General features: G+C 36.4%; 1 protein-coding gene across 6 annotated transcripts in view; it reads right to left on the bottom strand.

The window, feature by feature from the left end:
• The window catches only part of LOC148948301 (zwei Ig domain protein zig-8-like), a 579,089-nt gene that overhangs the window by 453,587 nt on the left and 97,828 nt on the right, over positions 1–27,674 (bottom strand). For 4 of the 6 annotated variants that reach the window (XM_089093876.1, XM_089093881.1, XM_089093877.1 and 1 more), the window contains exon 2: positions 23,283–23,467. In XM_089093876.1, the coding sequence (XP_088950002.1) occupies positions 23,283–23,346 (64 nt within the window). In that variant the 5' untranslated portion in view covers positions 23,347–23,467. Of the gene's footprint in view, positions 1–23,282; positions 23,468–25,092; positions 25,111–26,619; positions 26,737–27,674 lie in introns of those variants that run through there. The other 2 variants (XM_089093878.1, XM_089093879.1) reach the window with 2 other exon arrangements.

The following is a 27,674-nucleotide window of genomic DNA, read 5'->3' as shown; positions in this document are numbered from 1 at the left end:
GAAGGTGTCTAGGATTTGGTTTCGCGAGGTATTTAAAAAATTTTGTTGAGAAGGAGGGCTTTTAAGAAAACGATGTATTTGTTACAAATATTGAATCAAAACCTAAAAACACATAAAACGCTAAACTGTGGGGGATTTCGGAGAGTTTTGTGGGGGGGGCGAAAGTAGGGTGGTTGGGGAGGGTAACTATTTACTTTTGGTAAATATTTAATATTTAATGTAAATTATAGTCGGCCGTTCTTATGTTGTAACTACTAACATATTTTCATGATTACAGTTTGCATGTTTAGCGTGGAATACTTAGTTGCCATTGGACACGTTTCGGTCTCTACCCCACCACGTTTGACCAATAAAAGGCATTAAAAGTTGAAGTATCACTTACCAAGTGCCTTATCGATATTCAATTTATCCCTGGTACCACTGTGAGTCGACATTTTATGGGTAGAATTCGGCGTTTTAATATCCGTGTGCGACGTATCAAGAAATATCTTTTCGAGAACTGCTAAATGTTCTTCTTCTAAACAGAACTTCTAAACAGAACAGAAGTTTAGAACCAACTTCTAAACGACGAAACTCCGTCACACTAGACGTTGGTTGTGAAGCAGCTTATCTTCTAAGTCAGTGGTTCTCAAACTTATTTAGACAGTGTGCCCCTTTTTACCCACAATACATTTTAGGTACCCCTTCTGAGTCACTGGTACTAAATAAACTGTAGCTAAAATATAAATAAAATTGGCAGTACTAGAGTTAAAAAGTTGTTTTACTTTTTTGTTGGCCGGCCGCGTACCCCCTAAAAATTGTTGCTCACCCCAAAGGGGTACGCTTATTTTCGCGTACCACAGTTTGAGAACCACTATTCTGAGCCGCTAGTGCTCAAACTACTTAGTGTCACAGCTCTCAAGAAAGCTTAAAAATAAAGCCAAATACCTCACAATACTCATTTAACCGATTTCACTCTTGTCATTCAAAATACAAATCTGTATAAATTATAAAGGAAAAGTTAAAACTTAGAAGGAGATAGCAGTTGCTTCTTTAACATTAAGAACATTCTAGAACATTAGTTTCAATTGAGTTAACTTGAAATCCCTTTCCTTCAACTAGACCATCCAAAACTGTTTCTCAAGTACACTCTTGAAACGTTTTCAACGTACTCGATTAAAACTGCTTTCTATTCATTTTCTTACTTAGGGGGTAGTTCTCTCAACGTGAGAGGAATATGTCAGTGAATGTTTACTGTCATCAGGTCCTCCAAGAGTGAAAGCTTATCATTTTAATGCCTTTAATGGAGTTGTAATCCTTAAGTAACTCACCTGACTAGAAAATACTCCCTCATAATAAACAAATTTGCACTTGCAGGACCTTCGAACTACCTAGACTCGTAATTTTATTTACTTTGAAGAATTACTTTGCTTTGAAGAATTCAAAATAGGGTTCTTAATATTTTTCTGGCTACAATTTACTTGTAATGGTAAGTGTTAAGAGTGAATTATCTTATTTGTGTTAAAGATAGTCAGTTTTTGCCAAAACTTCCCAATAACAAATACTATACGTAAGCAATAGCAAATTTTATAACTTATAGGCCTTTCCCAAGGGGCTGTGAACAAAATGGAAATCTCAAGGTTTGGGTGGCTAATCTATCCCCTTTTTTAGTGGCTATCTCAATTAAAAGGGACAATAGAACTTTTAATTTCAGTTTTAATTAGCCCTCTCCCGAAGTTTTCGGACCATTGATTTGATGCGATCACCCCTGGGAAGAAAAAAAAACAAAACAAAACAAACAAATAAACACGCATCCCGAATCTTTCTTCTGGGAAAAAATAAGATTCTACATTTTTGCAGATGGGAGCTTGAAAACTCTGCAGGAGGGTTATCCGATACGCTGAATCTGATGGTGTGATTTCCATTAAGATTCCTTGACTTTTGGTGGCTGTTTTCTCCCTTCTTCAAAAATGAGTCAAATTTTCTCAGGTTCGAAGCTTTTGACGGGTAACAGTAAACTAAATGAATCTTATAAATTTCGCATAATTGGCAAGTACTTTTGATGTATCTGCTGATATCAAATTTCATTTTGTCTATTATTTTGTGTCACTCCTAACTTATTGTTAACTGTTTGATAACACCGTCAGACTCAACATATCTGAGAAACCAAAAACAACCCTGTCTAAAAAAATTTAAATATCGCTTTTAGTCCTCAGAAGGATGATTATTCTTACTTGATTATATAGTTACTTGCCAATGATGATTATAGTTACAATGATTATAGTTATAATGATGACTATAGTTACTTCTTTGTTGCCTTTTTTTCGTTATCTTCCAGAATATTAGACAAGGATTAATTTAAAGAAGGATTAGAGTGTTAGAGCCCGTTTTAAGCGACAAAATAGATTGAAATACACCTAAGTATCGACATCTGCCAGCTTAAGTGTCCTTTTGCATCCATAGCTTCCTAACAAACTTAGCAAAAAAATTGAGTAAGCCCAGAAGGGCTTGTTCGGGATCATTTACCAAGAGAGTAAAATCCCTTTATTCCTTCCTGTTTACACGCCTTACCACCTGCCACCTTACACGCCTTACCACCTTAAAGAAAAGAAAGGGTTTTATGTGCTCGAACTTTGCCCAGTCCACCATTTCTAAGTCCACCATTTCTAATACCCACAGTGAAGATGTTTCCTTGAATTCGACCCCCCCCCCCTACCAGAAAAAATCGCTCCTTGAAACGTCTGTATATTTCCCAATAACCAATGCTATATGTAAACAATGGGCAAAGTTCCTAATTTGCAGCCCTTCCCTGAGAACTGTGGGGGATTAAGTCATCCTCAAAGACATATTTATTAGATTTTCGACTAAGCTGGACAAAATGGCTATCTCAAAATTTTGATTGAGCGACTTCGGGAAAAAAATGAGCGTGGGAGGCCAAGATGCCCTCCATTTTTTTCAGTTACTTAAAAGGGCACTAAAACTTTTAATTTCCGTTCGAATGAGCCCTTTCAAGATATTCTGGAACTACTGGATCGATACAATCCCCCCTCGAAAAAAAACACAAAAAACAACAACAAATAAACGCGCATCCGTGATATGTCTTCTGGCAAAAAATACGAAATTCCACACTTTTGCAGATAGGAGCTTGGAACATCTACAGTAGGGTTTTTTGTTACACTGAATCTCATGGGTTGATTTTCATTAAGATTCTATCACTTTTTTTGAAAATAAGGCAAATTATTTCAGGCTCGTAGCTTTTGATGGGTAAGACTAAACTTGATGAAACTTATACATTTGAAATCAGCATACAAATTCGATGTATCTACTGTTAAAATTCCGTTTTTAGAGTTTCGGTTAGTATTGAGCCGGGTCACTTCTTACTTACAGTTCGTTACCACGAACTGTTTGACAACTATTATTTTAATAACTATTATTACTATTATTATATTACTATTATTACTATTATTATTATTATATTACTGTTATATTACTATATATTATTATTACTATTATTATTATTATTACTATTACTATATTAATTATTATTTCGGTTTGTCTTAAAATTAAAAGTTTATTGCGAAAAAACTTTATGGTGATTTCGAAAAAAGCCTGAAACCCCTTGAGAATGGCGTCCGATCAAAATGAAAAGGGTGCCACTGGAACCAGCATAGTCGAAAAATTCTACAGGCAAATTACAGCCCTCCCTCCCTGAACAACATTTTGGCTCACCATACATGTGAGCAATAATTAAAACGAAAGTTGCATATTGTTTTTTCTGTTTTTGGTTAAAAGATGTTTAATTTTACCTACGAACGTTTTTATTGAACAAAATAGCTATCTCAAAATTTCAGGTGACTTAGGCAAAAAATGAGCGTGGGAGGGGGCCTAGTTGGCCTCCATTTTTTTTATTACTTAAAATGTGCACTAAAACTTTTAATTTCCATTCGAATGAGCACTCCCGCGATATTCTAGGACCAATGGGTCGATAGGATCACCCTTGGAAAACAAAAAATTAACACGCATCCGTGATCTTTGTTCTGTCAAAAAATTCAGAATTCCATATTTTTGCAGATAGGAGCTTGAAACCTCTAAAGTAGTGTTCTCTTATACGCTGAATCTGATCGTGTGATTTTCATCAAGGTTTTATGACTTTTAGGGTGTGTTTCTCACTTTTTTCTAGAATCAGGAAAATTTTCTTAGGCGCGTAACTTTTTATAGGTAGGACTAAACTTGATAAAACTTATATATTTGAAATTTGATGCTTTTGATGTATCTATTGGTATTAAAATTCCGTTTTTCGTTACCATGAACCGTTTGAAAGGCCGTGTCATGAATAATTTATAGACAAGTTTGATGTGAAATCATCTTGGTGATTTTCTCAAATAAATAATTTCCGGAACTTTCAACTACTTTGAATAAAATGGCTATCTTAAAATTTTGATGGTATGTGTTTGGGGAAATGGTGGGCGTGAGTAGGGGTTAGTTGCCCTCCAATCATTTTCCACTATTAAAAACGGCACAAGCCATTTAAATTTCCACTGAATGAGCCCTTTTTGAAGTTTCTAAGACAACGCTATCTATAAGAACCTTATATGCCCCCAGGGCATAACTTAAAACCCTTGCCTTGAGGGCTGTGGGAGGGGGAGGGGTTGTCATCCTTAAAGACCTAATTTCCCAAACTTTCAACTACGTTGAGCAAAATGGATATCTAAGAATTTGGATTGGATGTGTTTGGGTAACAGGTGGGGGTAAGAGGGGGGTTATTTGCCCTCCAATCAATTTCGACTATTAAATTGGGCACTAGCCCTTTGAATTTCCAATCGAATGAGTCATTTTTCAAGATTTTACGACAAAGATCTCTATAAAATCCTTATATGCCCCCAGGGCATAACTTAAAACCCTGGCTCTGAGGGCTTTGGGGGAGAGAGGAGGGGGTGTTCATCCTCAAAGACCTAATTTCCAGAACTTTCAACTATGTTGAGCAAAACGGATATCTTAAAATTTGGATTGGATATGTTTGGGGAAAAGGTGGGCGTAAGAGGCGGGGGGGTTATTTGCCCTCCAGTCACTTTCGACTATTAAAAATGGCACTAGCCCTTTGCATTTGAAATCGAATGAGCCCTCTTTGTAGTTTCTACGACAAAGTTCTCTATAAAAACCATATTTGCCCCCAGGGCATAAATTATAACCCTTGCCCTGGGGGCTTTGGGGGAGTGTCCTCCTCAAAGACATAATTTATATTTGGAAATCAACTACGTTGAGCAAAATGGCTGTCTAAAAATTTTGATTGGATGTATTAGGGGAAATGGTGGGCGTGGAAGGGGTGTTAGTTGCCTTCCAATCACTTTCAATTATTAAAAAGGCACTAGCCGTTCCAATTTCAAATGAGCCCTTTTCGAAGTTTCTACGACAACTCCTTTGATACGAAGTGCCCTGGCCAAAACCAAAAATAAATAAATAATATATTGTGCCAACATCGTTCTTTACACAGGCAGCGCTATTGCGCTGCCTATGATTCTCCCGTTTTTACACTTCGTGCTTCAGGCAAACATGGAAGGGATTCCAATCCCTAAACTTCTTCATTTGAAGAATAATATTTGCAACAAACGTGTAACTTGGATGCCGAGGAGATAACAGTTACCTTCCCATTGAATAATTAGACGTTTCTATGTCTCAAAACTATCTAAGACTCTTTTTCTGAGATTTTAAAACTATTTCAAAACTATTCCCACTCTTTTTCTGAGATTTTAAATTTGTTTGTCTTTCCATTCTTCAAAATAAATACTCTAGCACGCCTGTAGATGCTTTCAAGCACATGCTTTCTAGATATCACAAAACAAATTTCCACGTTAAGAGTGAAGCATTGATGGGAGCCTCCATATTCCTGTTCTACAGAATGTTTTGACTGCTTTGTCTTCCATTTTAGTTTTAGCATCGATCTTTACTTTCTTTTGAAAAGCCATTTGTTTTCATTTATTTTGCCACAAGGCATAAGTTTTCTACTGTTTGTGATCCCCAATAGTTCGATGTAATTCACCAAATGCCACGACTACTTTAATTTGTTCTTGAAGCTTTCTATACCATTATTCTTGAAAGCCAAAGAGGGATATAAAAAGAATATAAAATTACATGTGACTTTCAAGCGTGCTGGAAGTAACTGGTGTGAAGGTTGAGATCTACTATGATCCCCTTTCTATTCTAGGATATCCTCTTTGTTATTTCTTCTTTAAATATGTCAATCCAAATAAGAAGTTACTTTTGTATACTTTTAAAAATTAGTTGTGGCTTTATTGTTGTTATTTTTGTTCAATACTACCTTGAACATTGTAATGAACATTGAACACAACTAGAAATACAATTAATACAATCAGGTGAGACGATCACATTTGAAGACCTGACAATAAAATTGACACTTTTTTGTCATAGTTTTTAACAAAAAAGTAGATATTTTTTTGTGTGCATCCGAGCCAAGTATAGGCTTAGAGATGGTGAATACTATTTTATGAAAATAAAGTTATGCATAGTCATTGATTCCAAGCTCGGGTCAAGAGCCTTAATTTGGGAGGGGTGGCAGTGCCAGAAGGAGAAAGTTTAACATCCCGCCTCTACAATTTTTTTTTAAAAGATTGAATAAAAGCCGGTTTTGCTATCAACGTAAAGTAACGCAACGGGAGATCAACTGGCTCACTTTGCAGCTTGCGCAACGCATTGAGAAACTTTGTCGAGGACGTGACTGCTACTAAACGTCGATATCTGTTGGCCAATCAAGGGCGATCCCAGTCAAAGGGAAGGTTATGTATTCGTTTCTTGTTGGATTTGGTGAGTTGTAATATTTTCGATTGCTCTTTGATACCATCACGGTGTTGTAAGTTTGCAATATAAGATGAATGGATTATCTAAGCGTCCGGACACCAACGTGAAAGGCTCCTATAAAAATAGGACAAAAAAACATAGAAAAGTCCTCTCTCAAAATAATGTTCGAGACAGCACCCATTGTTTAAATGACAATGTTTAAGGATGAGGGGATTATTTCTAATGTTGTTACGGTACTTTTGGCAAAGGTACTCAAAAGCAAAGAAAAAGGCTAGTCTGTTGGCTGGCGAAAAAGACAAGCTTTTCTGTGGCTGCAAACCTTGTCCCAATCAAGGTGAAAAGCAGACGCGGCAAAAGATTGGCAGAAGATAAACAGTGCGTTTTGATGCAGTGGACAACAAACTCTTTAGCCAGTTTTATTTTTTGTCGAAAATTTTTCTCTATGAGACTAGAAGAGAACTTAATCAGTTTCAGAATATAATAAAGAAAAAAACGACAAATGGGTAAAGGGGGTGATAAACGGTGCTAGTATACCAAGCCCTAGCATCCGAAAATGCATCTTCCAAAGAATATTACTGCTCAAAGGACCTCGTTGAGGTACGGCAGAAGGAATAGCTGGCCTTATGGTGCCCTGCAACAGTTTCCACATGTAAGAAAAAAGAAGTATAGCCAGGTCTCATGTCAAGGGAGATATGAAATATACTCACTTGACTATTGACATAGACTTGGTGGAAGAAATTGAGAAGCGAAATATCTACTCCCGACTGGCATGAAGCGACACGTGATTCTTAAATTTCTTTAGAGTAGGGTGCAACGCCGTTCGGCATAAAGAAAGATACAACCTTTACACTTATAATTTCACAGGCAGCGCAATAGCGCTGCCTAAGTAAAGAACGATGTTGGCACAATGTATTATTATTCATTTTTTATCCTAGACCAGGGCATCAGACCAGGGCCCTTTGTATCGAAGGTTTTGTTGCAGAAACTTCAAAAATGACTCATTCGATTGAAAATTGGAAGGACTTGTGCCCTTTTTAATAGCCGGAAGTGATTGAAAGCAACTAACACCCCTTCCACGCCCACAATTTCCCCAAACACGTCGAATCATAATTTTGAGATGCCCTGGGGGCATATAAGGTTTTTATTGAAAGTGTTGTCGTAGAAAACTTGAAAAAGGACTCATTCGATTGAAAATTCAAAGGGCTAGTGCCCTTTTCAGTAGTCGAAAGCGATTAGAGGGCAACTAATCACCCTCTCACACCCACCATTTCCCCAGACATATCCAATCAAAATTTTGAGATAGGCGTTTTGTTCAACGTTGTGAAAAATTCTGGAAATTAGGTTTTTTAGGATAATAACCCCCCCACAGCCCAAACTGCAAGGGTTATAAATTATAACCTGGGGTCATATAAGGTTTTTATTGAAAGCTTTGTCGTAGAAACTTCAAAAAGGGCTCATTCAATTGGAAATTGGAATGGCTAGTGCCCTTTTTAATACTTGAAAGTGATTGGACGGCAACTAAACCCCCTCTCACGCCCACCATTTCCCCAAACACATGCAATCAAAATTTTGAGACACCCGTTTTCTTCATCGTAGTTGGAAGTTCTGGAAATTAGGTCTTTGAGGATGACACACCCCCCCCCTCCCACAGCCCTCAATGTATGGGTTGTAAGTTATGCCCTGGGGGCAGATAAAGCTTTTATAGAAAATGTTGCCGCAGAAGCTTAGAAAAGGGCTAATTAAATTGGAAACTGAAAGGCATAGTGCCCTTTTTAATAGGAAAAACAGATTGTCGGGCAACAAACTCTTCTCTCACGCCCACCATTTCCCCAAACACATCGAATCAACATTTTGAGATAGCAATTCTGTTCAACATAGTTAAAAGTTCTGGAAATTAGGCTTTTTAGGATAACAACCCCCACCACCAACCGGGTAGGAGTTGTAAGTCATGCCCTGGAGGCATATAAGGTCCTTATAAAAAAGGTTGCCTTAGAAAGTTAAAAATGGGCTCATTCGATTGGAAATTGAAAGGTCAAGTGCCCTTTTTCATATTAGAAAGTAATCGGAGGGCAACTCTCTCCCCCCTCTCACGCCCACAATTTATCCAACCACATCCAATCAAAACTTTAAGATAGCCATTTTTTTCAACGTAGCTGAAAGTTCTAGAAATTAGGTCTTTGAGGATGACAAACCCGCCCCCCCTCCCCACAGCCCTCAAGGTAAGGGTTGTGAGTTTTACCTTTGGGGAATATAAGATTTTTATAGAAAGTGTTGTTTTAGAAATTTCCAAAAAGGCTTATTCGATTGGAAATTGAAAGGGTTAGTACCCTCATTAATCGTCGAAAGTGATTGGAGGGCAACTAACCTCCCTCTCATGCCCACCATTTCCCGGTTTACATTCAATCACAATTTTGGGACAGCCATTTTGTTCAAAGTAGCAGGAAATAATGTCTTTGAGGATGAGAAACCCCCCACAGCCCCCAGGGCAAAGGTTGTAAGTTATGCCTTGGGGGCAAATAAGGTTCTTATAGAAATTTTGTCGTAGAAACTTCAAAAAGGGCTCGTTCAATTGGGAACTGAGAGGGCTAGTGCCCTTATTAATAGGCAAAAGCCATCGAAGGGCGACTACCCCCCCCCACGCCCATCATTTCCCCAAACACTTCCGATCAAAATTTTAATACAGCCATTTTGTTGAACGTAGTTGAAGGGTCCGGAATTTATGTTTTTTAGTATGACAATTCCCGCCCCCAGAGCCCTCAGGGCTAAGGTTGTAAGTTATGCCCTGGGGGCATATAATGTTTTTATAGAAAACATTGTCGTAAAAACTTCAAAAAGGGCTCATTCGATTGGAAATTGAGAAGGCTATTGCCCTTTTTAATAATCGAAAGTAATCGGAGGGATAATCGCCCCCCCCCAAGCCCCTCATTTTCTTAAACTTTTTCAATCAACATTTTGATATGGTCATTTTGTTCATAGTTGAAAGGTCTTTAAATTATGTCTTTGAGGATGACAGCCCTCCCAAAGAGCCCTCAAGACGTGGGTCGTAAGTTATTCCCTAGGGGCATATAAGGGTTTTGTAGAAAGTTTTGTCATAGAAGCTTCAAAAAGGGCTCATTCGATTTTTAATAGTCGAAAGTTATCAGAGGGCTAATGCCCTCCCCCCCCCCCCTACGCCACTTATTTCCCCAAACACTTCCGATCAAAATTTTGAGATAGCTATTTCTGGAACAGAAATTTCTGGAATTTATGTCTTTGAGGATGACAAATCCCCCCAGCCCTCAGAGCAAGGGTTGTAAGCTTTGTTTTGGTTTCTATAGAAAGCATGGTCATATAAACTTCGGACGGGGCTCATTGGATTGGTAATTAGACGCTTTAGTGCTATTTTTAAGAGTCAAAGTGATCGAAGGGTAGCAATGCCCACCACATACACACAGACACACACACACACACACACGTCGTATTGTCCCAAAGTGCATCTTATAGAAATTTTGATATAGCTATTCAATTTAAAGTAGTCTTAATATCATATAACAAGGCTTTTGGGGTTGAAAAAAAACTCCAGAGATTAGGGGCAAGGGTTTTAAAGTTATGCCCAGGGTGTATTTAAAGTTTTTATGGAAGGGATGGTTGTTTAACTTTAGAAAAGGCCCAGTATTTCTCTCTGAAAAAGACCATTTCAATATAAAACAAACATAAATTAATTAAAAAACTTTTTTCACAAAATAAGTTTAAAAAAAGTTAAGAACTTTATTAAACCAAAAATGAACAAAAATAGAATCAAATAATCTACCAAGCATACAACTACCACAAATCAGTATCAATAAATACATGAAACCCAAATAAAACATAACTTAAAATAACTTTTGTAAGTTTTTATGGGTAAACTTAATCTTAAAGAAACTTATCTATTTGAAGTCAGCATAAAAACCTAATTATTTTGATGTATCTATTAATATCAAAATTCTGTTTTTTAGACAAGCCGAACCGTCATCACAACTCTAAGCTTTTTCAGTGCCACTAGATGAGGCAGACATTACATTGCTGGCAGATGAATTGGCGACATTGTCAGGGTACTTCATATTAGACCCCGGAGCCGCGCCGGCGGATCGACCGAACGCCGTCGACGAGAGGCCCGGTCGAACGCCGCCGAAGTGTCGTAACGCCGCCGGCGCGCCGCAGGCACGCCGCCGCCGGCAGAGGTGGCAGCGTTCGGTCGAATTTAAATTATTTTTGCGGCAATTCTTTATTACGTCAACCGCAAAGTCGGAGCTTTCCTTCTCGTGTGGTTTAGTATTTTGATTTTCCCGAGTGGAAATCAAGCAGGGCTTGCACTATCTCAGAATTTTCTGGTATTTCCCAGAAAGTCTCTGTATCACACCGAAAAAAAATTTGGTTCCCCGAATCCCCGAAAATAACGCAATCACGGTGCCACCCTAGCGCTTTATCACCAGTGACTTTCCCTGCCAAATATTACTTTGTATACCATAATTCTTCACTGCTCTCTTGTTCATTAATTGTCGTCTCTTTTGTTACTTTGCATAAAAACCAGACAGATGCAATATGCTATTGCAAATATTGCAATATACACAGTTCTTCACATGTTGACAAAAAAAGTATCGTCTTTATGAAATGAGTTTAAATCATTTCGAATGCTGTTTCCCAATCGCTATTTCTTACATCATTCGTAGTCAAGAATTTTATTTTCAAGTTGAATAGAATTATAGAACACATTCACTACTATACAGCTTCAGGCTTTGGTTGGATTTTGAAATTGACAGCCTACAGATTGTTTCTACAGCTGAATTGTAAGTTTGCAGATTTTTTTTTTTTTGCTGTTTTTAGGTAAGATTTTCTTAATGTTTTATGCCCAATTGTTTAACGCTAGATATAAAAAACAATCTAATTTCTGGAACATTTTTACCCCCCCCCCCCCAAAAAAAAAAAACAGCCTTCGGTTGAGCCAAAATTTAGCTATAGACTAAGCTATGTACAAGGTTGGGGAATTAAATATTTAAACAGAAGCTACCCTAAAGATATGATTTATAAAAATATTTCAAATTTTTGCCTATAGGGGGGGGGGATAGTGGGCTATCATTTTTAAATTATAATACCTCATTTTTTATTGAAAGCAGGGATGCCAAAAAGATAATTATTTTTTTCATTTGAAGTGGAGACAGAAGAAAATGATATCAAATTCCCTGGGAAACCATTGAAATATTTTGATAGACCCAGGGCCCCCCATTAGGACATGTTCATTGTCTTGAGTATTTTGCGATTTCTCATAGGCTACTGGCCTTATTTGGCTTTTCTGTGTGCTCTCTTTTAATTCGATTCTTTGGATCTTATGGAATGCCATGGCGAATCTATCACTCAGTTTTCCAGTAATTTGAGGTATATCTGAATAATTTTGACATTTCTGTTTTTGTCTTTGTACCCCTTTACTCATACCCTCAATTTTTTTTCAAGGAACACTAAGCTGTTTAACGTTATTTTGCGTGTTTGTTTTAACCATATAGTGACCTTGTTAATTATTCAGTAAATTATTTTTCTAATGAAAGCTGAGACGGTATCCTATCTAGGTCGTATCCAGAGGGGGGGGGTAGGGAGGTATTATATTTAAATGATAATAGCTCGAAATTTTATTTATTGAAAGCAGGGATCCCAAAAAGTTAATTTTTTTTAAATTTAAAGCAGAGACGGCATCCTATCAAGGTGGTATCCAGAGAGGGGGGAGGGGTATTGAGCTATCATATTTAAATGATAATACCTCGATTTTTTTTTAAAGCACGGGTGCCAATAAGTTAATTATTTTTTTTTTATTTAAAGCAGAGACGGTATCCTATCAAGATGGTATCCAGAAGGGGGGCGTAGGGAGTTATTATATTTAAGTGATAGTACCTTTTTTTTTTTATTGAAAGCAGGGATGCCAAAAAGTTGAAATGTTGACAAAATTAACAAGATTCTCGTGAGTTATACTTGATACAGCACTTGCATGGTTTTATCGTTCAAAGGGAAAGGGACAAATGCGTCTAATCCGGTTTTTTTTTCTATTGATGAAACGGATTTACTTTGAAAACATTCATTCATATGTGCCAGGCAGATTCACACTAAAACGAATTGGTGTGACGAAAGCGATATCGACATCCCCACCTAACGTTGCGCTCGAGTGACAGTGGCGCCCTTGGTCCAGTGCCCAACTTACATTAAAAGGCCAGGTTATATTAAAAGCTTTCAATTCGGGAGGTTCAAGGAGGAGTCTTTGACAGTCTTATGACCTCAGGGTACTAGATGTTGCAACGTTCTTACATATCTACAGTGGTTTAGAAAATTCGATCACCCCACAAATGATTACCAAAAATATGCACAAATGTAACATTTGGAATATTATAACACTTTTTTCAAAGCTTTGAAGAAAAGCGAAAAAGTCTAAATACCCCTAACTACGCTTGAAAGCTATTTTAAAAAGAAACTCTTTGGATATTTCCATAGAAATGATCATAGCAAAAGCTTTGAGCCTGGGTGGGAATCAAAGAGGAGTATAAGTATTTTGACCACAGGTGATTTATTGTTGAGACTTTCTTAAATTTGGTAATTCTTGTGAGCATATGGAAATCAAAGCTTAAACTCAATAACTGATACTAAGTGTCCTAACATTTTGCTTGGATTAAAAGTGACGAACTAGGATGAACATCTCAATATCTTCCTGGAGCTACTTCAGTCTGCATATTATTTCATTTAATTACACTTAAAACGGATGAGCATTTCATTTTTTACCTAAGAAAATAGCTGGCACTTCATTTTTCTTCATAGCCAATAAACTATTAAGTGTTTTTTGTGTCATTGTAATTGAAGTGTTCTCATCTGAAGTGTTCATCATGTATTTTTCAATTTGATAAATTTACTCCTGTTGTAAAGGGTATTTTAGTGGTATTTGGGTGATGTTGTTGTAGATGCCTTTATTCTCCCTTTACAGGGGAGATAAACTCTGGCCCTAAGGTAATTAAACTTTGGTAGCGTGCCTTAGGCTATGACCAAACTAATGAGGCTTACCAACTGGGTATGTTTGAAAGGCTAAAGGTAGATTGTAGAGGGGCTGTCTAAAATACAATACTTTTATACTTTTTATTGGTTTATTGGGGTTCTTTACTTTTCTTAGAAAAACTTACTTTGTGCAAAAAGTTTTGTTAATTAATTTCTGTTCGTTTTGCATTGACATAGTCTTTTCAGGGAAAAAGAAAATAATAGTTGAAATCTTTTCCTTTTCTTAAGACTTTATAGTTTGGCCTGCTATTTGTATGCTGGAGATAATTAATCAGCAATTTTTAACAACATAAACCCTTTTAAAAATCTGGACACAAATAGTAGTGTTTAATTTAGTTTCATACCTCCGGGACAGGAGTAGCAGGCTCATCGCAACAAGCTGCTCTGAACCCTGAACTGATTGTTTCGGAAATATATGATTCATTCACTCTAGAATACAACACAAAGTTTGAGAAAATAGAAAAAACTGTTTTCATCTCTGGATAGCCAGATTCAGTCATTAGAGCTTCGGGTGGCTACTATTGAGGAAAAGCTGGATGATTACAAACAGGAGCGTTTACTTGATTCTTTAGTTTTTTTTTTTTTTTGAAGCAGGACCCCGGAAAGGACCTGGGTACTACTGTTCCTGGTATAGTGAAGAAGATGGGTGTAAATGTCCAGAAAGAACAGTTGGTGTCTTTAAACCGTTTTAGACTTTTGAATGCTGCCCGGAATATCCAGACACCTACGACAGTTATTGTGAAATTTGCAACTAAAGATACGGCGTATACTGTTTTCAGAGCGAAATCGAAGCTCGCGAAATCGGGCGTATTTGTCACGGAATATCTAACAATAATGAAAAAAGCAATTATTGAAGGCGCAAGAGACAGATACGGTGTGAGAAACGTGTGGTCTGATCATGGCCGTGTTTACAAACGTGAGCAGGGTGATAGCCACCCAACACGAATCGGTTCACTTGTTGACACCCTTTGTGTCTTGATAAAACTTGACGTTTTTTGTTTTATTGTTTGTTTGTTGTTTTATTTTTTTTGCATTATTATTTTTTTTTGTAGTAAACTCTATTCTTGTTTTTTTTTTAATTTAAAAAAGAGAAATTAGTTTATTTCTTTGAATTTGTTTGACTCTAAATCGGGTGACATCTCCTTCTTGGGTGAGCGACTGCTTCAATTTGAAAATAACCCAATAGATTTTATTAGCTTGATTAATAATTCAGTAGGTCAGTCTAATAAATCACCATCAAATCCCCATTTTTCAGTTAGTAGTAAATATGCATCGGATTTAGATCGAGTATCCAAACGAGATGGTAGTTTCTCTGTGCTTCAGCTTAATTTACAGGGCCTTTGTTCTTCATTTGATGAGTTGAAAAAATAGTACATAGTGGCCACCCTAATTTTATTGGTCTTTGTGAAACTTCCCTTGATTCGAAAAATGAATCTCTATTGCATCTCTCTGGGTACAAGATGGAATGTTTAAATCGAAGTAGGATGGCAAGAGGTGGCCTTGCTGTTTATGTTTCGGAATGTCTTCCGTACTCTCTTAGACGTGACCTGCCAATAAATGAATAAGGATTTTTTGAATCCATATTTATTGAGATTAAAACCCTAGCTAAAACTTTGATTGTTGGTAATATATACCGGTCTTCTAGTGGGTCTGTTCCCTCTTTCCTTCAGATTCTTTATGAGGTTTTGGAATCGATCCAGCTTCATTCATGTGAATTTGTCGTTATGGGTGACTTCAACCTTAATTTGTGTGACCGGAGGTCATCCTCGTCCTTGGATTTTCTTTCAACAATGCTCGCTTGTGGAACATTACCTTCTGCATGCATTCCAACTCGCATTACTAACACTACTGCTTCTTTGTTTGATGAAATTTTTGCATCGTTGACCTTGGTGCAAAATTTTGTGTTGACGAGTGATATCTCAGACCATTTTCCTGGGTTTTTTTCCACGTATGATTTTTCCGATGTGTTGCCAAGGAGGAACCAAGGAACTGGTTTATCCTCTTTAAAATTTAATAATCATGGTTTGCATCTTCTTAGGTCACGGTGGGCGGGTTGTTTGTGGAGTATTTATGAAAATGAATCTGATATAGATTCTTTGTTTAATTCTTTTTACGATTCTTTGAAAGAAGTCAGCTTGGATACACGTGTTGCGCCCCAGTCAAATCCGGCATCGAAAAGAACAATCCCTTTGAATCCTTGGATGAATCCTGGACTCCTTAAAAGTTGGAGGAAGAAAAATAATCTTTGGAAGGCTTACAGGTCCTCTAAGCCACCTCCTCGTGATTCTCGACTTCAACTTTTTAAATCTTATAGAAGAGTTTACCATTCGCTTTGCCGAAAGGCCAAATCGTTATTTTATTACAGAAAATTCTCTGCGTGTGGTAAAGACATTAGGGAGAAATGGCAAGTAATCAATTCTGTTATCAGGCCATCTTCTCTGCCTCCTTCTGCCCGTTCAAATATTGTGATGGAAGGCGAAAATGTAGAGGGTGAGCTAAAAGTTCAAGATACGTTTGCTTCCTATTTTGCTAATATCGGCAAAACTTCAACCTCTTCTGTAAGTCCTTCTTCTTCTCTACCTGACTTTAGGTCTTACCTTGGACAGCCTTGTCCTAAATCAATGGCATTAGAACCTGCCTCTGAAGCTGAAATAGCCAGAATTGTCAATGGTTTGAGGGGTTCTTCATCTTCTGGCCCAGACCGTATTCCTAATTAGGTTGTAAAGTTCATTCTTCCCGTCATCATTTCTGCCCTAGCGAGACCTGTCAATCTTTCCTTTGAAAATGGTGTTTTTTCAAGTGCTTTAAAGCGTGCTCGAATTATTATTCTTTTTGAAGGTGGATCAAGGAATGATCCTGCAAATTATCGTCCCATATCCCTTTTATCAGTGTTTAGTAAAATATTTGAAAAAGCTATGCTTTCTCGACTTCTTGATTTTCTTAATTCTAAACACTTTTTTCATGACTTTCAGTTTGGTTTTAGGGCGAAGCAATCAACTGAGCATGCATGCGCAACTCTTTTGAATTATCGACATTCAGTTCTTGACTCTGGTCTGATACCTGCTGCTCTTTTTTTCGATGTACGAAAAGCATTCGACTCATTAAAACACAAGATTTTTCTTTGGAAACTGTCCCATATTGGTATAAGAGGGAAAACTTATTCTTGGCTTCTGTCATATTTATCTTCTAAATATTTGTGATCTGTCCTTGTTGGTTCCCCAACTATCTGTCTTTGGTGGGGGAGGATGCCCATATTTTCTATAGTTATTAGCTGCTAATCTCTCAAGGTCGTGGAATCTGTCAGCTATTTCCCTAGGCGGCGACCCTCGGTCTCCGTCGCGCCTTTTTGGCTCATGATTCGGCTCCCTTTACATCCCACCGCTGCCACCAGTTGTTGTGAAGTGTATTTTATGGTATTTGGGTGATGTTGTTGTAGATACCTTTATTCTCCCTTTACAGGGGAGATAAACTCTGGCCCTAAGGTAATTAAGCTTTGGTAGCGTGCCTTAGGCTATTACCAAACTAATGAGGCGTACCAACTGGGTATATTCGAGGGGCTAAAGGTAGATCGTAGAGAGGTTGTCTAAAATACAATACTTTTATTCCATTAACATATATTAATTCCAGATATAGATATTCTACTGGGGCTGGCTGTCCCAAATAGACCACAAGTCTCAAAAACTATACTGATATAAAATAAGATACATAGACACTTACAATGATAAAACAATATTCCAAGGTATTTCTAAAAAACAGCGGACCAGAGGTTAGTCCGGCATAAAGTTAGTATCAGTCTAAATCTAGTTATTAACAGTCCGCCCCATTCGATAAAATGTATGTTTTATACATTTTATCAACCAAACCTTCCCACGTAATCGATTGGAAGCGTTAATTTCTCAATTTCCCATTAAACAGAACTTGGCAGGATATTTTCCTTATCTTAATAAAAAGTGGTATTTCAAAACTTCATATTTGCGTCTTATATATTTTTACTAAATTAATAATTAACTAAATTAGAAAGCTTTATCACACTCCTTTTAGATACAGTTTATGATTTGCTGATATTAGGTATTTATCAGTTTATAATTTGGAATGAATCCCCAAAAGAAAAAATGAATAATATCCAAAAGAGCAGCCAAAAGCGATAAAAAATCAGCAGTTTAGCCTTAGCCTACATGATATATATTCTATGGAGAAGCCAAAAAAACCTTCAAAATGCATTTTTTTTTTAATTGTAATTAAAAACCGGTTTTTAATACAAAAAGGCTTCTTAGGAATCCAAAAGAGCAAAAAAAAAAATCAATATCAAAGTCGCCCATTTCAAATTTTTTAAAGGTGACAAAACAGATATAGGCAAAGGGCATTATGAAAAAATTAAACTTCTAAGTTCAAAGTTATATTCGAAGTTTTTACCCAGATAACTGACGAATTTTGTTATAAGGTATTTGACATTTTGTATGCAGTAATGCTCGATGAAAAAAACTACTAATTTTGATAATTATTTATGTTAAGAATACATAGCTAATAGATACTTCAACTACTCGCATTATGCAAGGGTTCTGAAACGCCACAACCATTTCGTTTCTACCAGATTTCTACTTTTTTTGATAAATAACGAAGAAGACCAGTTTCCAGCCAGCGACTTGTGAATTTCTGAGCTCATGAATAGGCTCGAATCTGTTGTAAATTTAAGTTCTGATTTGAGAAAAACTGATGAAAACATTAATGTTTTCGGTCAACATTTATCGCGCCGGCGGCGCGCCGCCAACAACTTACCGGCGGCGCGCCACCGGCGTCTAACCGACGGCGCGGCGTGCTGTTTTTTGCCCCGCCGCCGGCGGTCTTCCCTCATCGGCGCGGCGCTGGGGTCTACTTCATATAGTGTTGTGTGGCTTCTAGCAATGAGGCAAACATTTTTAGCGTTGGTGAAGGAGTCTCGATTTTGTTTTGTTTTTTTCAGTGATGGAAATAAAATTCTTCTATTTGGACGTATGTATTACGTACACTTCATCTGTATCTCTGTTTCCGGGGAGCAGTGATAAGTAATGCCAACCTTTGCATGCTTATAGAGTCCACAGCACTGTCACTGTCCAACCTTCTTGTCTTGGGTCTGCACTCCCTAGGGCTCTCCCTAACAACACAGAAACGTTTCAGTCTTGTGTTTATAACACATGCCGTCTTTGAATAATTTTAATGCATTGATGTATGTTTCACTGTTTTTATTTGAGAAAACCATCGATTTTTCAGTTCTTATTTCTCGTATAGAGCACTCAAAAGTGCAATTTGGGAAGTATTCTTAAATTCGCTGGGACGGGGAGGGGTCCTCCATTGCCCCCCTTGTATCCGTGTTAGATTTATGCTGCTGTTTTAAAAATGGAAGATTGGCTTAAGACCAAAGAATTCATATTGACAGAATTAACATTGCTCGTGCACAGGGCTGGTGATTTTGTCCAAATATTTTCCAAGATTGGTGTAATTTTATTCTTTCTGTGACACCGAAGGAATCAGCAGAGCCAAAAAAAATCAGTGGCTCTGAAAAGATGCACTGCAGCAAACTTAGGAAGCAACACACCCTTCCACAACCTGAATAAAGTAGACAAATTTAAGGCATATTTGTGATACATATCGAGCTATTTTAGATATTGTCAGTATGTTTGGAAAAACTTAAAATTCCTAGGGCAAAAGTAAGGAGCAAGAATAAGTTCGTGTAGAAGAAGGAAAACAAGATTTTTTATTCTTTTCATTCTTAAAGTGCTATTTACGGTTTCATAAAATATCCCCCCCCCCCGAACCCATTTTAGTTCTATTCATACGTAAAAAGTGCGATTCTCTAAAAATTCTTTTTAGATTTTTTCAAATTTGATTAGTTTTGTTTTGGCGGTATCCCATTTTGTCAGTGTTGCTATGTCGATCAGTGGAAAGAAATAAACAAAACTGATTAGATCAAAACAAAACAGAAGTTTGATTTTTTTTTTTTTTTTTTTTGATCCGTTGATTTTTGGTTTTCAAACCAAAAATCAATTTTTCCAAAATAAAAATAATTCAAAAATCAACGGTAATACAAAACAAAAAGTCCGTTGATTTTTAAATTATCAACTTTATGAAAGTGATGAAAGACTTAAGAGCCATGGCTAATTAAAGTATAGCCAAGACAGGCAGTCTCTGTGAAAGGCAAAGCTGGTTTAATTTTTCAGAGTTGTATAAAAATGATTCTTTTCATTTCTTGATTATCACGTCTGTCATCCATCCTAAGATCGAACTTAAGTAGATATGTATACAGTAAGGCTAACTCACATAATCTATGAGTTCTCTGACCCAATTAAGAGCCATTGGAGACTAAAAACTATTCAAAGATTTATGACCGATTACAGGACTTGAAGGCAAGTGCGACCAAGATTTGCTTAAACTCGAAACAACCTGTTGGTTCTCAATCTGAAGAGAGATTGGGGTTTCAACAGTCCGAGTAAGTAAGAGGCAGGTCTGCATAAGCCCTTTTTAGGATTGTATAAAAATGATTTCATTTGATTTGTTAATAGATAAGTTTATCTATCATCCGCCCATAAGTCATTTCTAGGGCAGAACTAAAGTACAAAAGAAAGCTATCCATAAATTCGGTGGCATATGTTTTCAGCTTATTTTGTGCTTGTTTTTCATCCCTGTTTTGTTTTGGTTTTAATTTGGTGAACGCTAGTCCCAGAAACTAAATAACGACAGATCGTTATTATCACAGATCGGTTATTTTCAATTATTCTACATATCGGTTAGTTTCAGTTATTTTCATTATTATTTTCAGTTATTCCACAGTAGAAACTTCCACAGTCACTCTACAGTCCAATATTATAGTGCATTCTACGGGGCAATCTTATTTTATAATTTTGTGCATTCTACGGGGCAATAATTTATATTTTATAATATAAATTATTTTATTTTATATTCACACATTAATTCAAAATAGGATGATTAAAAACCTTATCATAATGATTGGGGTTGCACATCATGCGCTGAAGTAATATTGATGGCATTTGAAATGTAAGACTCAAATGGAGCAACACAAAAAAAGTGGGGCACGCGAAAAGCAGCTTATTTCATGTAGGTTCGTTACAGTTATTTTATAATTAAAGTTACATTAAGGTTAGAGTTATATTCATAATATATTGAATTTGTTCTACAAATTCTCCAAAACTTCATGAATGAAAGTTTTCATTCACTCAATACACAGGCTCACATAAATTCTAAAGTTTAATTAAAAAAAAAAATAATTGATATTCATTGATGAATGGTTATAGAGACTTTCAAGTACTCGAAATGCGAGAAATCGGTAAATTACAGTTAAGATCAATTCAAGCATTTAAATTGAAATTAAATACAAAAAAAAATTTTCGACTGAAATTAAGGAGCAAAAATTAAACTTAAAACGTACAAAAATTATTCCATATATAAGTGGGGCTATCCCCTCCTCAATAGTACACTCTTCACGTTCAAGTTATTTAGTGCTTTCAAAAAAGCTTCTGATCTAATTGAACGGCCATTTTGTTTCAGGAGCCATTCTTAAAGAATTGGGATAAAAAGTCGAAGTTTAGCGTAAAGAGCGGGGTATTCAGGAGAGGGAAGTCCTCTTCATATATGAAATAATTTCGGTTCGTTTGAAGTTTTAATTTTGCTCCTTACTTTCAGTTGAAAACCCCTGTTTTTATTTGATTTCTGATTTTTTTTTTTTTTTTTTTTTTTTTTTTTATCGGATAATGTCGGGAATCCACCACTCCTCCGCAGTAAATTCCCATCTCTCCCAAGAAAAATCCTTTAATGGAAATTTCCCCACACTTAAAATCCTCCTTTTGGGAAATTCCCCCCAGACAATCGATTTCTCGCTGAAAATTTCCCTCGGAACGTTTCTTGTGGACAATTTCCCCTGAAAAATTCTTCTTTGCATACTTTCAGTTGAAAAACACTCGTTTCTATTTAATTCCTGATTATTTTTCAAATCATGCCAAAAATCCCTCCTCCGTGAAAATTTTTCCCCAAAAGTACCCCCTCCCCTCCAATGGAAAAACTTCTCACGCAGTAATTTCCCTATAGAGTATTTCTCCCGTGTAAAATCCCCCTGACAATTCAAACCCCGCTGAAAATTTTCCGCAAACCTCGGAAAGTTCATCCTGAACATTTAATATTGAGTCACCAAAGAGAAAGTAAGACAAATAGAAAGCTTTTCCTTCAGGAATTCTGGTAAATTCCCCCCTTGTAAATTTTCTCCTGGAAATTTCACGCCAAAAAAAATTCCCTGTCCAATTCTACGTTTTTGCTGATGCACCTTGAAACCTGTACAGTAGGGTTCTCTGATACAATGAATCTGATGGTTTAATTTTCACTAAGATCACTTGACTTATTGAGTGTGTTTTACCCGTTTTTCGAAAATCAGATAAATTTTCTCAGGCTCGTAGCTTTCGAGGGGTAAGAATAAACTTAGTGAATGTTATATTTGTGAAATCAGCATAAAAAGCCGGTTTATTTTGATATATTGTTACCAAAAACTCCGCTTTTTAGAGTTTCGATTGCTATTCGGCCGAGTCGCTCTGCACTTGTACGTAGTTCGTTACCTGTTTGATCATGCATGGTTGCTTATTTTTCTACTTAGTGATTGGAAATTTACTTGCAATGAAAAATAATTAACAATCATTTTATTTCATTTATAAGATCATTCAAATTCTGAAATTTGACTGTTGGTTTAGTTGATATTTCGTAGTCTGATGCTTTAATTGCTCGAACTGTGGATCATCCATGAATTGCGATCAATGATCTCTTGCTTCGTATGGGGAAGGCGTCATAACATCTAACCGTCAGGAGCACTACAAAATCCGTCATAACATCGACAAAAATAAGTCAGAACCACTAACCGTCATAACATCTAAGATTTTAAATCTTTAGTTTTTGGGGTTTAGGGGTGAAAAGGTACCTAGGTTAGGTTATGTTACGTATTTAATATATGCTATGCTTATCCCCGCCGCTCTGATGTGCAAATATATAGCCGAAATTTGTTTCTAAAATATTATATACTTATTACTATTATATAAAAAAAACTTATAAATTTTTTAGATGTTATGACGGTTAGTGGTTCTGACGGATTTTCCTTTTAGATGTTATGACGTTTAGTGCTTGTGACGGTTCGTCGAAATGGTAGCACCCCCCCCCCCCCCGTGTATTGCATATTTACTCCTCTTTTGTTCCTTTAATATGGCACATATATCATACAAAGTCAACTTTTATCGAGGCAAGCTTACAATACGCATGTGCACAATAAACAAAGTCAAGTTTACGCATAAGAAGAGTGTGATGCATTTTTGTTTCTAAGCTATGAAAGCGGTCTGATCTTTTATTTTAAGATTTTGAAAGTGAGGTTCTTACTTTTGTTGGCAATGCAATAGAATGTTTATAAATGTATATTCATGACTTACCTTTAACTAACAGAATGAAATGAGCAGTAGTCACTAGTATATGTGCAAAAACGCCTACTTCCATTATTCATTATTCCAATGAAGTAGAAAGTGTCACAAATATCCACTTTAAACCAAGTTTCCTCACTTCACAACTATGTGCTAATCCGTAATGCAAACACTAGGTCAATGAGTCAGCTTCACATCTGAAATGAAAATCAAAATAATTTTCTGTTGTTTTTTACTGTTCTATTTCTTTGAACTCCATGGTTCATTGTAGTCTGTGTAGACCTCAAATCAAACAAATTAAAAGTTAGAAGATCCTGTAAGTTTTCAGTAAAGCTTATTAATGTTGAAATGAAGTTCGAAGAATGAAGTAGATTATTGATAGTAATCATTGGTAATTGAAGAGAAAACATTAATCGCTTTTAACGTTTTTATTATTAAATTGGCAAAAAAATGTAACAAGCAGATCTCATTCACACCATCGGTGTAGTTGGAGAGTGCCTGCAATGTCCAATTTTACTCAGAAGCAAAAAATCATGTGAGGGCCTATTTTCCATCATGTTCAATAAAAAAATCTTTCAAACAAAATTAAATAGGAACGTTAACAATCTTATTGCAATGCTTCGAGACCAAAACTTAGTGAGACTTGCTGTAAACAATAGAGTTATAACCGGCTTTCAGGAAAGAGCTGCACCAGGTGACGCGTGCCAAACATGTTGAAAGCATGTCGTGTATGGCAGAATTGTGCCTTGTGTGTAAGAGCTATGCGGCACATGTTGCGTTCCAAGATCTATTCCAGGTAATAGAAAAAGAACCACAACTCGTTATAATTGTTGCATTCTAAAATACTTTCACGGAAATAAAAAACTAAATTCGAAGCATAAAGAGCGGTAAAATTCCGAAAGCTGATATCCCCTCATATCTGTAATAATTTCCGTTCAGTTGATTTTAAAAGCTACATTTTGTTATCACTTAGAACTTGTTTTGTAATGCAATTTACATCAAATTTTAATATGTTGGATATGTAAGCTTTCGAATAATAAAATAAATCACCTCTTAAGTGCCCCACACAATCTTTGAGCTAAGGAAGCAAAAAACCAGAAGACTGTTAAGACGACAAACAAGAAGAAGATCTTGAAAATTGCATATGGAAATATGGTAGGATTTAACCAGAGTTGAACTCCGTTAGAAGATGACATTCTAAAGGAGAAACAAATTAGGTGATTGCCAAGAAGATTGAGATTGCCACTCTCTTGATTGATTTGCTTTAAACTTTAGAATTTAAGCAAGAGATTTGTTCCTTCGTTCTGCTAAGTGTCAACTTTTTGTCGTAGGCAAAATCATTTGGCCTGTAGTAACTAAAAAAAGGTTCAGAAAAAACTTGACAGAAAAAGCATAGGAAATCTAAAATGCCTTTCAGATTTTTGTTCTACTATAAGTAACTTGTCTTTCCTTGAACTTCTAGGATATGGGTTAAGGATAAGATTCCCTCTACTATTAAATTAGATATTATTTTGCTCCTCCGCTTAATCCTCTTTGGTTAGCAGTCTTGCGTGTCGTCTTTTTTTCTCTTGCAACCTTTTAATTTGGCTGTTGATATTTTTTTTTAGAACTCTTTAATTTGTCGAACAAATTCGCTTTCTGAGTCAGAGTCAGTAGAAAAAAAAATATCCATGCTTGCATGTCTAGATTTTTTTTTCTCGCTATTCTTACAGCCAATAGGACTATTCTTTCTTCTTTCTCTCTTTACCTACGAAAAATAAAACGGTTTAAGGTGATAAATGAATTATTTTTTGTGAAACTTGATATTTCTTGTGAAACTTACGATTTTCGACACATTTACAGCTTGCAGGAAACGGACTGGCTGGATCTTTACTGGATTTACTGGATCTTTACTGGATTTACTGGATTTTTACTGGATATACTGGATCTTAACTGGATTTACTGTATCTTTAATGGATTTACTGGATCTTTAATGGATTTACTGGATCTTTACTGGATTTACTGGATCTTTACTGGATTTACTGGATCTTTACTGGATTTACTGGATCTACTGGATCTTTACTGGATCTACTGGATCTTTACTGGATTTACTGGATCTTTACTGGATTTACTGGATCTTTGCTGGATTTACTGTATCTTTACTGGATTTACTGGATCTTTGCTGGATTTACTGGATCTTTACTGGATTTTACTGGCCATTACTGGATTCATTAGCTTTGGATTTGTAAATCCACCAAATGAAACCTGTGATATTACTTAGACTTTTTTTATAAATTATCTAACCTTGCCAAAAAAGGGAAACTTTTCATAATTTCTTGCATCTCCGGTTTCTTTTAATCTAAAAAAAAACACAAGTAAAACATCAAAAATGTAATCCGGTACACAGATAAAGAATATCTGAGCACTCAATAATGCGATTTTTGTCATCTTATGTTGAAGCATTAAAACTACAGGCTTCATTTCATTTCACATGACTGCAAAAACTAGAATTCCAGAAAATTGCACAAGGAACATAAACCTTAATGAATTAACGAACCTCATTTAATAAAAAAATGAATTGTCACTTGTTTAATGTTTTGTTATCGCTCTTTACTTTTTGTTGAAAGTTCAACAAAGTGACAGAAACCAAATGTACCAGGTGATTCGTGTCAAACATAGTGAAAGCGTGACATGTGTGACTGAACTGTGCCTTGTATGTCGGAGCTATGCGGCACATTTAGCATTTTGAGATGTATTCCAGGCTATGGAAAAAGGACAACCCCTCGTTATAATTGTTGCATTCTAAAATACTTTCAGGGAAATAAAAAATCAAATTCAAAGCATAAAGAACGGCAAAATTCTGAGAGATGGTACTCCCTCGTATCTGTAATAAAATTCCTGTTCAGTTGAGCTTCAAAGCTACCTTTTGCTCTCACTTAAAACTTGTTTTTATAATGACATCCAAGGCCGTATCCAGGGGGGGGGTTACCCGGTTTGAACCCCCCCCCCCCGAAATTTTTGACTGAGTCGAAGATAAGTCGAAAATTAGTAAAACCTAGGTAAAAATCAGTAAAATTAGTCGAAAACTGAGTCAAAAATTAGTACCCCCCCCCCCCGAAAAAAAATCCTGGATCCGCCCTTGATGACATCTAAATTAAATCATCTCAAAAATACCCCCCACAATATATGATCTAAGGACTTAAAATTTGTTTTTATAAAGCAATTTACATTAAATCACCTCTAAAATACCCTTCGACAATCTTTGAGCTAAGGAAGTGAAAAAGAAGATCAAGTAAAAAAGAAGACAATAAGATATAAAAACAAGCAGAAGATTTTGAAAATTGCGTGTGAAAATATGGTAGGATCTAACCAGAGTTAACCTCCGATGGAAACGATACTCCAAAAGAGAAACGAATTGGGTGATTGCCAAGAAGAATGCGATTGCCACGCTTTTGATTGATTCTCTTTCAGCTTCATAATTTAGGCAGAAGATTTGTTTCTTCGTTCTGCTAAGTGTCCACTTTTTGTCGTAGGCCCAGTTATTCGGCTGGAGTAACTAAAAAAAGTCCAGAAAAAACTAGACAGAAAAAGTGTAGGAAATCTAAAATGCGTTTCAGATTTTTGTTCCACTATTAGTAACCTGTCTTTCAGTGAACGTCTAGGATATGGGTTAAGGATAAAATTCTCTGTACTGTTAAATTGGGTATTGTTTTTGCTTTATGTGCATTTTAAGCTCGCTCACCTTAAATATCTAACGTTAGCAGTCCTGTGTCCCGTTTTTTTTCTTTTCACCTTTTACATTGGCTGTTGATATTTGTTTTTCACAACTTTTTAATTTGTTTAACAAATTCGCTTTCTTAGTCAGAGTCAGTGGCAAAATTAATATCCATGCTTGAATTTCTAGATATTTTTCATCGCTATTAGTAGAGATGACCCTATTGATCGTGACCCTACACCATATATGGGCATAGCCTCCCTAGGGAGAACACGTGGTTAATGGGGTCAATGTTGTTGTTGTTGTTTTGACCACGCGATAGAGTCATTAGGGAGAACACATGGTTAATGGGGTCAATGTTGTTGTTGTTGTTTTGGGCACACTCTCAGCGAATGCCAAGGTCAATGTTGTTGTTGTTTCCGGGCAAAGTTAATGACACTTCCTTCCTGTTGTTGTTCGAGGCAAATGATATGAGTTTCCGGGAAACAGTATTTGTTGTTGTCGCTCAAGGCAAATGTCGTAGTCAATGTTGTTGTTTGGCCACGTGTAATGACATGAGGGTGATTTACATAATCGGTGGTGGAATTATTGATTCACGAAAGGGGAAATTAAGAAACAAACATGGCTTCTTTGTTGTTTGGCATAGAGTCCCTAGGGGAGATGGATTTCTGAGAAAGTGATTGCGTAATCAAAGTGTGTCAATGACCTAA

The sequence above is a fragment of the Artemia sp. Qi Xiang Cuo genome, chromosome 9, assembly GCF_049724085.1.
Source record: "Artemia sp. Qi Xiang Cuo chromosome 9, ASM4972408v1, whole genome shotgun sequence".
Lineage (NCBI taxonomy): Eukaryota > Metazoa > Arthropoda > Branchiopoda > Anostraca > Artemiidae > Artemia > Artemia sp. Qi Xiang Cuo.
This window is presented reverse-complemented; position numbering and strand designations above follow the sequence as displayed.